At 47.9% G+C, this 12,974-nt stretch overlaps 1 protein-coding gene across 1 annotated transcript in view; it reads right to left on the minus strand.

Annotated features, from left to right (window-relative positions):
* Positions 1 to 12,974, minus strand: part of Prkca (protein kinase C alpha) — a 389,175-nt gene that overhangs the window by 17,097 nt on the left and 359,104 nt on the right. Inside the window, exon 14 of the mRNA XM_021214044.2 lies at positions 7,069 to 7,149. Coding sequence (XP_021069703.1) covers positions 7,069 to 7,149 — 81 coding nt within the window. The remainder of the gene's footprint in view (positions 1 to 7,068; positions 7,150 to 12,974) is intronic.

Consider the following 12,974-nt stretch of genomic DNA (forward strand, 5'->3'; position numbering starts at 1 on the left):
TCCTATGGATGCTCACACTCGGATGGCCGTTACACAGCAGCTCCTATGATGCTCACACTCAGATGGCCCTTACACAGCAGTTCCTATGATGCTCACACTCGGATGGCCGTTACACAGCAGCTCTTATGATGAGGTTTCTGAGTAGTACAGAGCTTCATTGGTAGTACCCAGAAGAAGCCCAAAGAAGGGAGTTTACAGTTGTTACTGAGGCAGGGGCAGCTCCTGGGAAGGGGTGTAAGGAGACCATGGAACCCCCTGTCTGTGTCCAAGGTGCCCTTAAAGTGGTTTCTCCATTGCATCTTTTCCCCCGAGGCACCATTCTCTCGCTCACTCTAATGAGATGATTAGAGTGCCCAGGAGGATTGGATTTACAGGGGATTCCTGAATATCATCTTTGGTATAACTAACCTTCAGTGTAACATAAAGATGGAAGGGGCTTCCCTGGTAGAGAGCTTTGAAGGGGAACTGGGCATGGGGCCAGGGCAGGAGAGCCACATGCTCTGAGGAAAAGATGCCAAGTGTGTAAAGAGCCCTCCCTTTGGGCCGGGCATGGGGGAATGTAGTTTTGGTGACTTGTGACCCTTTATTTCTCTTTCTTTCTCTCTCTGTCTCTGTCTCTCTGTCTCTGTCTCTGTCTCTGTCTCTCTCTCTCTGTCTCTGTCTCTGTCTCTCTCTGTCTCTCTGTCTGTCTCTGTCTCTGTCTCTGTCTCTCTGTCTCTGTCTCTGTCTCTCTCTCTCTCTCTCTCTCTCTCTAAGTGTAAACAAAGAGTCTCTTTTCTGGTTACAAATGCCTGGCTTTGAAAAGCACCTGTGACATGGCAGAGGTGTGCACGTGGGTGAGGAGAAGGAATGAGTCTGGCCATGAATTAGTCAGGGCAGGATGGGCAGGGCTTGCCATGGTGTGAAGAAACCTGGCATCTACAGGGCAAGTCATCGGGAGAGTGCAGCTGCAGATGGCCTTGCTGGGATAGGGCTGGGCCAGCCAAGAGCGACGGTGCTGCCTGGCCTGCTGCCCAACACACCTTCTCTTTGACCCCATAGCAGGCATCCTCTCCATGCCTTTTGTTAGACATCCACACATCATCTCATCACCCCTAATGAGGAACCCAGAAGGGATTTGAGCTTTGGCCAAAGAAGTATTCACAACTAAACACAAACATGCTCAGTTCTGATCTAGGCTGTGAGCTGCACCCTGCCAGGAGCACTGTGCAGTCTGAATTTAAGGTGAGTGCATTCTCCAAAGGATAAATGGTGTCTTGGAGGTGGGCGGGGCATAGGCTCAAGTCCCAGTCATCAGCTGGTCATCTCCCAGTTTTGAGTCAAGATGGGCTACATTCTTTGGAGGTCTTTAATTCATTATCCAACACTGTGATGAGCCTAGGGAGATGGCTCAGTTGACAAAGTGCACACTGTGCAAACATGGGGACTTGAATTTGGACCCCAGAATATATTTCTTTTTAAAGTACAGCATGGCGGTGTGTAGCAATAATTTCAGCACAGGGTGGTAAAGACAGGAGACCCCCCCCTCCCGATGGGCTAAATTAATCAGCAAGCTCCAGGTTCCACAGGAAACCTGGTCTCAAAAGAGAAGGTGGAAAGTCACTGAGAAAGACATGTGTGGCAACCCTGGCCTCCATGGCACGTATAAACACATGCACATGCAACCCTCACATACACATTCATACAGGTACACACATGTATGCACACGCGTGCACAAACATACCACTATTACAGATTTCAAGATAATGCCAGAAAGGTATGCATATCCATATGTATGTATGTATGTATGTATGTATGTATGTGTGTGTGTGTAAATAAATAAATGTGCAAATTCAAGCTGCTGAATCCATTTACTGTTGGTTATGTGACTATGTTTTGGGCTGACCATGAGGGAGTAGATAATCATTTAGGGTGCTTATCTCTGGGGAAGACTAATTTTCCCACTTTCAGAAGTTTTAATCACCTGTAATTTTATCTAGGGGTGGCAACCCATGTGACTTCCCCCATGCACACTGGCAGGCCACCTGGTATTGTCATTGTTCAGATCTTTCGAGTAGTAGGCAGAATGGTGAGGGGTTTTGTTTGATTTTGTTTGATTTTGCTTTATTTTGTTTTATTTTATTGACAAGGTTTCCCTGTGTAGCCCTGGCTGTCCTGGAACTTGCTGTGGAGACCAGGCTGGCCTCGAACTCAGAGATCTGCCTGCCTCTGCCTCCGTCTTGAGTCCTGGACTTAAAGGTGCACACCACCACCACCTGGCTCCTTGTTCAGCTCTTCAGCAGCCATACTATAGATACTTCACGGGTATAGTTTCCCTGTCAGATTCGCAAATATTCTTTTATGTTTTCATGGATTCTCGGGTTTTCTTATATTATTTTTCAAATAAGATACTATCTGTGTTCTTCACTTTTCTGACTGTTGCAAACACATTTTTCTCGGTAGCCAGCAGTATTCCTGTTCAGGGCTCAGGAGCCACCAAGATCTCTTCAAACGGATTCATGGCTCCTTGGGTGTGTTAATGGTTGCTTCGAGCAACATGTTTTGATAGCAAATGCTACAGATAGATAGAAACATCTCTGCATGTTGGCTCTTTTTCCCTCTGAATTACTTCTGAGGAACAGTGTCCAGGTGTGGGATTACACACCAAAGGATATGAGTGTGTTTCTGTTCTTGCTAGGACTCTCCAGCTCACCCTGGGGGCCTCTTTACAGATAATTACCCACTCGCAGGCCTTGATGCTAAAGGCAGGTCAGTGGTGCCAGGTTATAATTACATCCATCTTCCTTTCTAGTAATGCCAGCTACCACCGCCATGCGGGGAGACCTGCTGCCCGGGTCCTTAGTCCGTGACCGTTTCATGGTGCCTCTCTCCCCCGCTATCTCTCTTCCTACAGCTGTTTTTAAGTGTCTGCAAATCTGGACACAGTGTTCTGAGCTCAGCTCCCCACTAACAAGTCTCCGGTTTGTGTAAAGAAAATTTTCTGAACATGTTGAGCCCCACGCCCCACTGGAGAGCTCTCAGCTTTCATCAGGCAAATGGGGTGATGGCTCCCATGGTGCAAAATGCTTCCTGAATCGCTTCCTAACAGGCGGTAGGGAAGGGCCCTGCCATGTTGCTTTGCAGATTGCTGAGGACCTAGGAGGAAGGGAGAGGGACACACATGGACCATTTGGGCTGAAGCTCCAATTACAGAGATGAAGCACCCTGTACAGATACACATCTGTGGATGGGAAAGGATGGAGATGAGAGGGCCAGTCCCCTTATGACAAATACTGTGAACACTGGGAACCACAATGAGCTCATCAGAGGGCCACACAGGTGCTATTAATGCCCCTGCCCAAGCAATTATGTTTGTCAGGCTATTCAGAAATTGGATACAGACTCAGGCAATTCAGACGTAATGGCTCCATTTGGCTGCTGACAGCTGATAAGCCGAAGGCACATAAAACTGCAACCAGCCACCTTTCTCCCCTCACCGTTAGCTATAGGTAAGGGAGACAAATGCAGTGCCTGACCCCTCAGACAAGCCTGCAATCAGTCTTCCTCCTCAGTCCTGGTGCCGATCCACTCTTGTCGCTGAGTCCCTGTGACTGTGAGGGGCTGTGGGTATTTGGGTGACACCTGTGCCCAAGTCATAGATACACCAGGAATTCACTTCACTTTGCCAGCCTCTGACTGGAACTATGTTTGCTCTTTGTAGGCAGCTGGGTAGAGCTGTATGGAACAGAGGTTGTGGGCTGTGCCCAGCAAGGCACCAGCATGTTGGAAACCTTGCAGGTGCCATTTTTGAGGACTACCACCCTTTTCAAAATAGAGACTATGCTAAGTGGCTGAGAAGCAGCAGGGGAAATAGGCCAGAAGGTGTACGAAAGCTCCAGGCAGGGGGACAGGGGTGAGAGGGACCTCCTTGGAAGGCCTGGATACCTCCTTGGGATCCACATACAAGACCTGTGATGGTTCATCTATCCAGGTTCTGCATACAAGACCTGTGATGGTTCATCTATCCAGGTTCTGCATACAAGACCTGTAATGGTTCATCTATCCAGGTTCTGCATACAAGACCTGTGATGGTTCATCTATCTCGGCTCTGCATACAAGGCCTGTGATGGTTCATCTATCCAGGTTCTCCATACAAGACCTGTGATGGTTCATCTATACAGGCTCTGCATGCAAGACCTGTGATGGTTCATCTATCCAGGTTCTCCATACAAGGCCTGTAATGGTTTATCCTGTCAACTTGATAAGATTCAGAATCACCATGGAAACAAAATTCTGGGCATGTCTGTGCCAAGTTCTAGACTTGGTTAACTAATGTGGGTGTTGACACTCCATGGGCTGAGGTCCAGGACTGACCCAAGAGCTGGATAGGCAACAGCATTCATCTCTCTTGGCTTCCTGATTGGGATACAATGTGCGCAGCCATCTTCAGGTATATGCTGCTGAGTGTACCCTTCGAACTGTGAGCCAAAACTAGCTGTACTTTACCCCACTTTCGGCCTTTTGTCACCACAAGGCCCAAGGGAGACTTACTTCCTGGGATCCTCACTAGGGGATATAGACTGGGAAATCCTGGGGAAGAAGCGTGGCGGGTAGGTGGGAAGGAAGAAAAGAGGGAGGAAGGAGGGGAGGAAGGAGAGGAACAAGATAGGACTTCACTGAAGGCTGTTCTGAAACCCTAGTCTTCTGTCAGCCAATAAGGAGCTAAGGCATGGATGTTTTTGGAAAATGAATGAACCTCAGGAAATCCAGGCTGTGTCTCTGACCAGCTGGTTTCACTGGCTGGCAGATAAGAATGAGATGTACGATGAGGGCAGGGCTTGTTTTCTGGCCCTGAGTTCGACACTCAGGGGACAAGACTGCACATTGCCTACATGGTCCACAGGGCTCCCAGGTGTCTGGCAATTCACAGTCAAATTTTGTTGTCGAAATTTTCAGGAGGGGAAATTGGCTTCCAGCACAGGCAACCTGTGTTCTCCTATCTGTGTGCCACAGACAGTGAGCCAGTATAATCTGCTTTTCTGTGCTCATGCACTAAGGCATTACACATAAGAGGAATTCTCAGATGAGGGGGAGGCACCTGAATAAACAAACAAACAAACAAACTACTTTTTCCATCCCACTCAAATCTTAACAGCATAGAGGAATAGTGACTGAATGTAAGCAAGTGTTCGCATTTTTTCCATAGCTAAACAATTTTTTAGTACCTACTAGATATGACATGATGACGGAGACATAAAGAACAGGCTTCCCGTTCTAGAGTAAAAGTCTTCAGGTGACAACTGTGTTCATGTGGCCAGAGACCCCTGGCTTTCTCTACTTCACTACACTCCAGCCATGCTGGTGGCTCCCTTCAACTTAACCAGGGCTAGATGCTCTTTCCTCTTAGTTCATCACTGACATATTTTCATCTTCTAATTAGTCTGTTCTCTCTCTCCTTCTCTGAGCTGTGAGTTTTGTGAAGGTGACGATTTTTGTCTGCTTTATCTTCACTGTAAGTAGGAAGCATTCAGTGTGCAAATAAATTATGGCCAATGAATGTACCATCTCAGAATGGTAGGCTTTGTCCCCAGAAACATGTATTCCTGCTGCTCAGCATGGTTATGTCTGTCCTTTCTTGATTATTAAGGTTCTTGCCTCTAAGATCAAGGTCCCCAGCACTACCTCAGAGTTCTAGGAAGAAGAAGAAGAAGAAGAAGAAGAAGAAGAAGAAGAAGAAGAAGAAGAAGAAGAAGAAGAAGAAGAAGAAGAAGAAGAAGAGGAAGTAGTTGGGTTTTGTGGTGATCTGAATGAGAGAGTCCCCCATGGGCTCCTATGTTTGAATACTTGGTCCTCAGCTGGCAGAACTGTCTGGGAAAGATTGGGAGGTGTGGCCTTGCAGGAGGAGGTGTGGCCTTGCAGGAGTAGGGGTGACACTGGGGGTGGCCTTTTCATTCTCAGTTAGCTCTCTCTGTCTCTTACTTGTAGGCAATGATGTGAGTTTCAGTTCCTTCTCCAGGCCCATGCCTGCCTGCTGCCATGATCTCTACCATGATGGTCATGGACTCTAACCTTCTGGAACTGTGAATCTTAAATTAAAAGCTTTCTGTTATAAGTTGCTTTGGTCATGACATCTTGTCACAGCAACAGGAAAGTGACAAAATAGGCATAAAGTCAGAGATGCCTCAAGCTTTCGCCAAACCCACTGCCTCTAGCCAAGCTCTCAGACAGCTCAGGCCCCTGGTCCTCTCTGTAGGCAAGGGGAGTCAAGTGGCCTGTGCCACATAGGCAGGAGTGATGGTCACCACCCTAGGCCTGCTTCTAAAATATTCCCCATGGCTGTTCCCTTGCTCTCTCTTCATCACTGGTTGAAATGAGGTGCCAGGGGATAACTTTAAGGCCCTCAGCCATGCAAAGAGAAAGGACAGGAGAGAGCTGACCTTGAATTCTCACATGACTTCGGACTGGACTCACTCTCCCTGTCTGCCACCCCTGCTGGCTGCAGAGAACTGCATGGAGTGCGTGAGGCGGCCACTGAGATCTGACGGTTGTTTATCAAAGCAGCGGCTCAGGCGTGGAAGCCATCGCATGGGGCAGAGCTGTGCGGGGCAATGCAACTGAGCTCTCTGATCAAAGTCTCGTCTGACATGAAACCTAATTTTCCTAATGGAGGTTCAGCCTTGCAGCAGTTCGGTGGGAATGATCCTGCATTGCCAGCGGCGAGATAGATGGAAAGGGAGGTCTAACAGTGAGTTTCACAGGCTTCTTCCTCCTCTTACAAATATGTCATAATCAGTGGTTGGGATGATGTTTGCTGACCAAATTGTAGGGGACTGTACCCCAGTCCCAGGTCTGAAGAGCTCACGGCGGTCATTACAGTCATCAATTTGCACTCTTGCACAACAGGGTTGTCACCATGTCCACAGTCCAGACTGCTACCTCCCACTTGAAGTTTTTATGATCAGAAGATGTTTATCTGCTCATTTGTCACCCTGTGTTGTCCTCCTGCCACCTCTGCCTTCTGTCGGGTGAAGGTCACACCACATGTGACAGCAACAAACACACACACGCAAACATGCCGCGAAATATTACCTGCCCGGCTAGCATCTCGTACAGCAGCACGCCATATGCCCACCAGTCCACAGACTTCCCATACGGCTGGTAAGCGATTATCTGTGGGAAAACAAACGCATCGGTTATGTGTAGCACTAACTCAAACTGCTCCTGCCAAGAGAGGTTAAGTCGAGTGGACAGGCATGTCAATGTAGCTCTCGATTACAAGGTGGTGGTAAATTCTGCCTCTGTTTCTGCACAGGAGGGCAAGGCAAAGGACCCTTCAAATGGGGGGGGGGTACACAGAGAACTGCCATTCCACGATAAACCACCCAAATCTTGTTTCATGATTCCTCTTGTGGATTCACTTGGGGGTGTCACTGACTGTCTGAAGCTAGATCTACTTACTTATCTTCACTGGTGCAAAATATTTATACAGTGAGTTGGATTTAAATGTTTAAAAAAACAAGCGGGGCTGGAGAGATGGCTCAGTGCTTATGAGTGCTTGCTGTTGTTGTAGAGGACCCAGGATTGGCTCCCAGAACCCACATCAAGTGGCTAGAATTGCCTTCTTCTGGTCTCTGCGGGCACCTGCATATACAGATGCACACGGATACACTCAGGGGCACACACACATAAAACAAATCAATAAATACATCTTTGTAATGACACCATCAGAGGTCACATGCTTTGGAATGGCTACAATGTTTGATTTAGTGATAGAACACTGATGTGTAAGTTAGTTTCTACTGATTTATCCCTGATGGCTGCTCTTCTCAACTCAACAAGAATTAACTAATAAGAAACTTTAATGCTAGTCTATGGTAACTTTGTTCAACAGTAGAGCACAGGGCCTGGAGAGATGGCTTGATGGTCAAGAGCACTTCTTGCTTTTATGGAGAACCCAGGCTCAATACCCAGCACCTGTATGGTGCCTCACAAGTGTCTGTAATCCCACATCCAGGATATCTGACCTCCTTTTCTGTTCTTCATGGGTGCCAGGTATATGAGTGGTACACAGACTTACATGCAAGTAAAACATTCATACACATAACATTAAAAAACCAGTAAGCCATAAACATATCTGCAAAAGCCTTTAATTGTTTCTGCGGGACAAATCCCTGTGAGTGGAATTGTTGGGTCAGAATAGTTCTTTTTGCCTCAGAAATAAAGCTCTGGGCTCCATCAGGTTGCTTGCAGGGCAGCATGGTGCATCTCTGTCAGCAGCAGAAAAGCTGAATCTGTGTCCTTGAATTCTCAGCAACAGCACTTACTGCCATTGTTTCTCAGAGTGCCATTTGGTGGCCGGAAGTGATATTTCAATATTGGCATTTTATTCACATGGGAATTAGACACCTGTGCTTCTCTCATTAGTAAGCAGCCTGGCAATCCTGATGGACAGGCCCATTCATTCATTCTTTTGGAGACAATGGGAAGTGCTGGGGATGCACTGTGGCAAGGACAGGATCCCTGCCCTCATGGACTACAGGGACATCGATTATTTTTGTTGATTAATGAGATTTCTTTATATATTAAGGATATGGAGCCTTAATTTTTACAAATGTTCTTTACAAACCCCCAATGTCTCATGTTTTGTTTTGTATACCCTCTGATAGTCCAAGATTTACACTTTTAAATAGAAAATTTTCTGGGTAATGGACAGAGAGAGGAAGTGATATTTTATTTCCTGGTTGAGGCAGTTGCAAGCTCATTTGTCTCCTGCCATGGTGAATCTGGGTTATTTACTGTCAGGATGACTTGGACACAAGAGGGAGAAGGCCGCCTGATTTCTGCTTGCTTGCAGTGCACAGATATTCACAGTGGCAAGCAACCAGAATATTAGTGACTAGAGTCGGAGCACTAACAACAAGTTGCTACACCTCACCTTTTCTTCAAAGCCCATCTGAACTAAATAGAAAGCAATAAAAACCCTTTTTCAGAGAGTCAAAGTCTACATGCGGGACACGTTATGCATATCTTATATCTTCTCATGCCACATGCTGGAGAGACATGACTATTCCCATTTTATAGATGATAAAACTAAGGGTCAGAAAGTTAACAGACTTGTCCAAATCCACCCAATGATTAAGTTGTTTCTGAATGCTGGTTCATTTGATTTTAAGAGAATTTTATGGCTTTCAGATATATCTATGCTGAACATGATGTTATCAAAGGGCACTGAAGATCAGTCTAAAGGGTCTGAAATAACCTCAAGTGGTTTAAAGTATGGTGGAATAATGACATTTTGAAAGCAGTTGCATAAACCGCTCTCTTCAGCATACAAAGTCAGTTCCTCTAATCTGTGTTCCTCCCTGGGGAATCAGGTGTTGAACTCAGAATGTAGCTAAACGAATGAGGGATCTTCTCAGGGTCTTGTTACTAAGTAGTCCAGGCTGGCCTTGAACTCACAGCATCCTGAGTACTGGGACATGAGCATGTGTCACCATGCAAGGCAACTTTTCCCACCTATCACTTCACACTATATATGCCATGAGTCTCTGAGCAACCCCACCGGCCAGACCCCGTGTTCACGTGGTGCAAAGTCATGTTTGATTCTAGAAGGCTGTCGCAGAGCGTGGGAGTCCATTTCTGTTCAGACAGAGCTCCAACTCCTAAAGGTCGCAGCCACCCACAGAGCTTTTCCTTCTCCCCTCCACTCGGCTCCAGCTCACTCCCTCTCTATTCTGCAGCATTAACCTCTGATGACCCCTGCTGAACACACCCTCTCCCTTCTTCTCCAGGGCGCAGGAAAGCAGAACTTTGAGTGCCAAGGACTTCTCCCACCCACTGCGTTGTTGAGCCCACCCACGGGGCCGCCTGGTTGGCTACCTGATGGAGATTACAGTTGCTATGCTGTGCTGTCAGGTGTAATACAGAGGTGGTATTTGGAAGGCAGCCCGAGCACTCCTTCCCGGAGACATTCATTGGTGCCACTGTGGTCAGGGTGGCATTGCTATGACAGAGATATCATGACCATGGTGCCATTTCATTGGGGCTGGCTTACAGTTGCAGAGGCTTAATCCATTATCATGGCAGGAAGCATGGCAGTGCTCGGGCAGACATGGTGCTGGAAAAGGATCTGAGAGTTCTACATCGTGATCTGAAGGCAGCAGGAGGAGAGTGCCCCACAGTGGGCAGAGCTTGAGCATAGGAGACCTCAAAGCCCACCCCCACAGTAGCACACTTCCTACAACAAGGCCACACCTCCTAATAGTACTGCTCTCCGTGGGCCAAGCATTCAACGCACCACAGCCACCCTGGGCTTGCACACCAGATGATCTCGGTTCTAGGGTCCACTGTGCAACCCCACCACCAAAACTATCTTTTCACAGGAAAGCACACTTTCACTCAGGGATCTGCTGCTATGAATAAACATTGCGAATGAACCCAAACCCGCAGGGAGAAAGGGAACATCACTAGGAGCCCTTCTCGAAGACTAGTGATGAGATCCACAGATCTGGGATGCAGTGGCCTGGCGCCATGCTGTCCCGTGGCCATTAGGCGTGTGCTAGCTTATGAGATGTGGCCAGTCTAAACTGAGGTGTCCCTAGGTGTAAAATACAAGATTTTGAGGATTTTATAGAACATGAAAAATAGCTCATTTGCAGTGTTTTAATGTTGGGCATACTGGGTTAAATGGGATATAACAAAATCGACTTCATTTGTTTCTTTTGTGACTATTAAAAACAGGCCTGCTAAATGCAGCTGTGGTTTGCATTTCACTTCACTGGGTCTTAAGGGTCTGGGCTCTCAGAGTCAATCTAATTCCTATAACTCACTCAGGTTCTCTGGCTTGAACTAGCCTCAGGGGTCCAGCTTTGAGCTGAAGACCAAGTTTGGAGGGAGAAGAATAGATATGAGAGTCTCTTGGTCTGTCACCAGTGGGGACAGATGCAGGTGCCCTGGCACTTGTGGGTCAAGGAAGGCTTGCAGCCAAGCTTGGGCTCCCTTATATGCTGAGGCCCAGGGCCAGGGGCTACCATGGCAATTTGGCTTCCCATAATGGGGCAGCTTACAAAAGGAGGCCGGCTTGGCGAGAAGGTCTAGAGTTGGCGGGTTTCCCTGCAGCACATGGGAGGCTGAACTCTGGCTTTGAAGACAGACCCCGACCGGGGCCACTGTCAACTCTTTTTACAGCTATTTGTCAGCATGATCACTGTGATTATACATATGAGCCAATTGCTTGGGGGGACTGTCAGGATGTTACAAATGGCTGCCTGTCTTATAAAAGTGAGGTATGAATAAGCGTTCTTCCGAACCGGGCATAGGACCAGGGCATGAAAGGACCAGGGGCAGCTTCTTATTTCTTGTTAGGCCAGTGGCCCAATGATTGCTCCCGGAAGACTGTTGGTTAAAGGCCACCCTCCGCCAAGGCGACTGGCTTGAAGGCATCCCAGAGTGCTCAATGCTTTAGATGACCCCTGACAACTGACAGCTCAGGGATGGGAGAGCTTGGAGACACCGTGGGACATGACTGGCAGTAACAAGGACTGTGACCAACATCACTACCACAGCCATTTACCTGCTCACTCATCTCAACTGTCTGAGGCCTGTTTCAAAAAGAGGACCAGGGGCAGAGAAGAGTTGTGTAGCTTTCTCAGACTTATAGTAAGAGGCAAGGCTGGGTCTGATTGTTGTCCAGATGGCTACGATGGCTCCACTTTTGACCATTTTAATGCACTGCTCCTTTTGACTGAGGGAGGTTTCCTAGACAGCTCCTGGGAATCCTGTAGAGGCTCATGCTGAAGATGGGCCAAAGACTTAAAAGGAGCCAAAGAGCTAGGGAGCCAGCTTGCCATCCGTATTCCTGCCTATGAACCCCGTAACACCACAGAGGATGGAGAGAGTGGTTCTGTTGGCTCGTGTGCATGAACTGGACTTTGCTCTTACTTTCCTATAATGCATACCGACTCCCCAGAGTACATTCTCAAATAAATGAAAGGTCTGACCACCAAAAGGGCCGGGGGTGGGGGCCCCTTCCAAGCTGCCACTGGAAACTAATGGCCTCATGCATAAAATGTGTTCAAGTCTTTTTTATTCTCAAGGAAACAAAAGATAGCTTTCCCTTTTTTTCCAAGTCAAAACATTTTATATGATGGAAGAGGTAGGCTTGTTTTGAAAAACACCATAAATTTCAAAGGAAGGAACACAGGACCCATGAGAGAAGCTTTGTACAGACCATCAAAGCCCCTGCTGACCTGCCCAGCAAGCCCAGCAGGGAAGAAGGCAGACAGGACTGTCAGGGTCTTCTGGGTGTTCAGCTTGGACACCGAGTTCACTTCCTTCTCTTTTACTTGCTCCTCTGGGGCTGGGCAGCTCCTGGAACCTTTGCTGTCTTACACTAAGACTGTTTGGCAGCCTCACTCAAGCCCAGAGTACTCCTCATGAGGGCCATACCTACCAGAGGACCTGCCTCTGCTCCCCGCATCAGGACCTCACCCAGCGCTGGGTGGACACATCAGGCTTTGCTGCAGAATTGAGTAGATCAGAGCCAACCCAGTTCACATGCCCACCCAACTCTCATGTGTACAGTCAAAAGGGCCTCGGGATGCTGGGACGTTAGGAACGGAAAGGGAGATGATATAAAAAGTGTCCTCAGGGTCCAGGAAAGGAACTTAGACCTAAACCACAGCAAAGTGCTTGCTTGAGGTTTCCAGGCTCATCAATCTGCGAAGTCAGGGAAAGTCCTTGAGGCTCCAACTGTCCCCTTCTGTGGTACCAGAGCAGAGGATGAAATACAGGAGACACCGCAATAGCACAAGGGGGAGGCTTCCCAACCAGACTCCACTCTGATGGCCCTATCTGAGCTCAACACGCAGAGGGAAGCACGCTGGGGTGAGAGGGCTCTGAGTCCATCCGCTGGGGACCAGCTCTGATCCTCAGGGGCTGAGTGCCTTTGGGCAACTTGTTTAGGAATGCAGCTGTGGTTCTGGAGTTCCCATGGG

The sequence above is a fragment of the Mus pahari genome, chromosome 14 (genome assembly GCF_900095145.1).
Source record: "Mus pahari chromosome 14, PAHARI_EIJ_v1.1, whole genome shotgun sequence".
In the NCBI taxonomy this organism is placed as follows: Eukaryota; Metazoa; Chordata; class Mammalia; order Rodentia; family Muridae; genus Mus; species Mus pahari.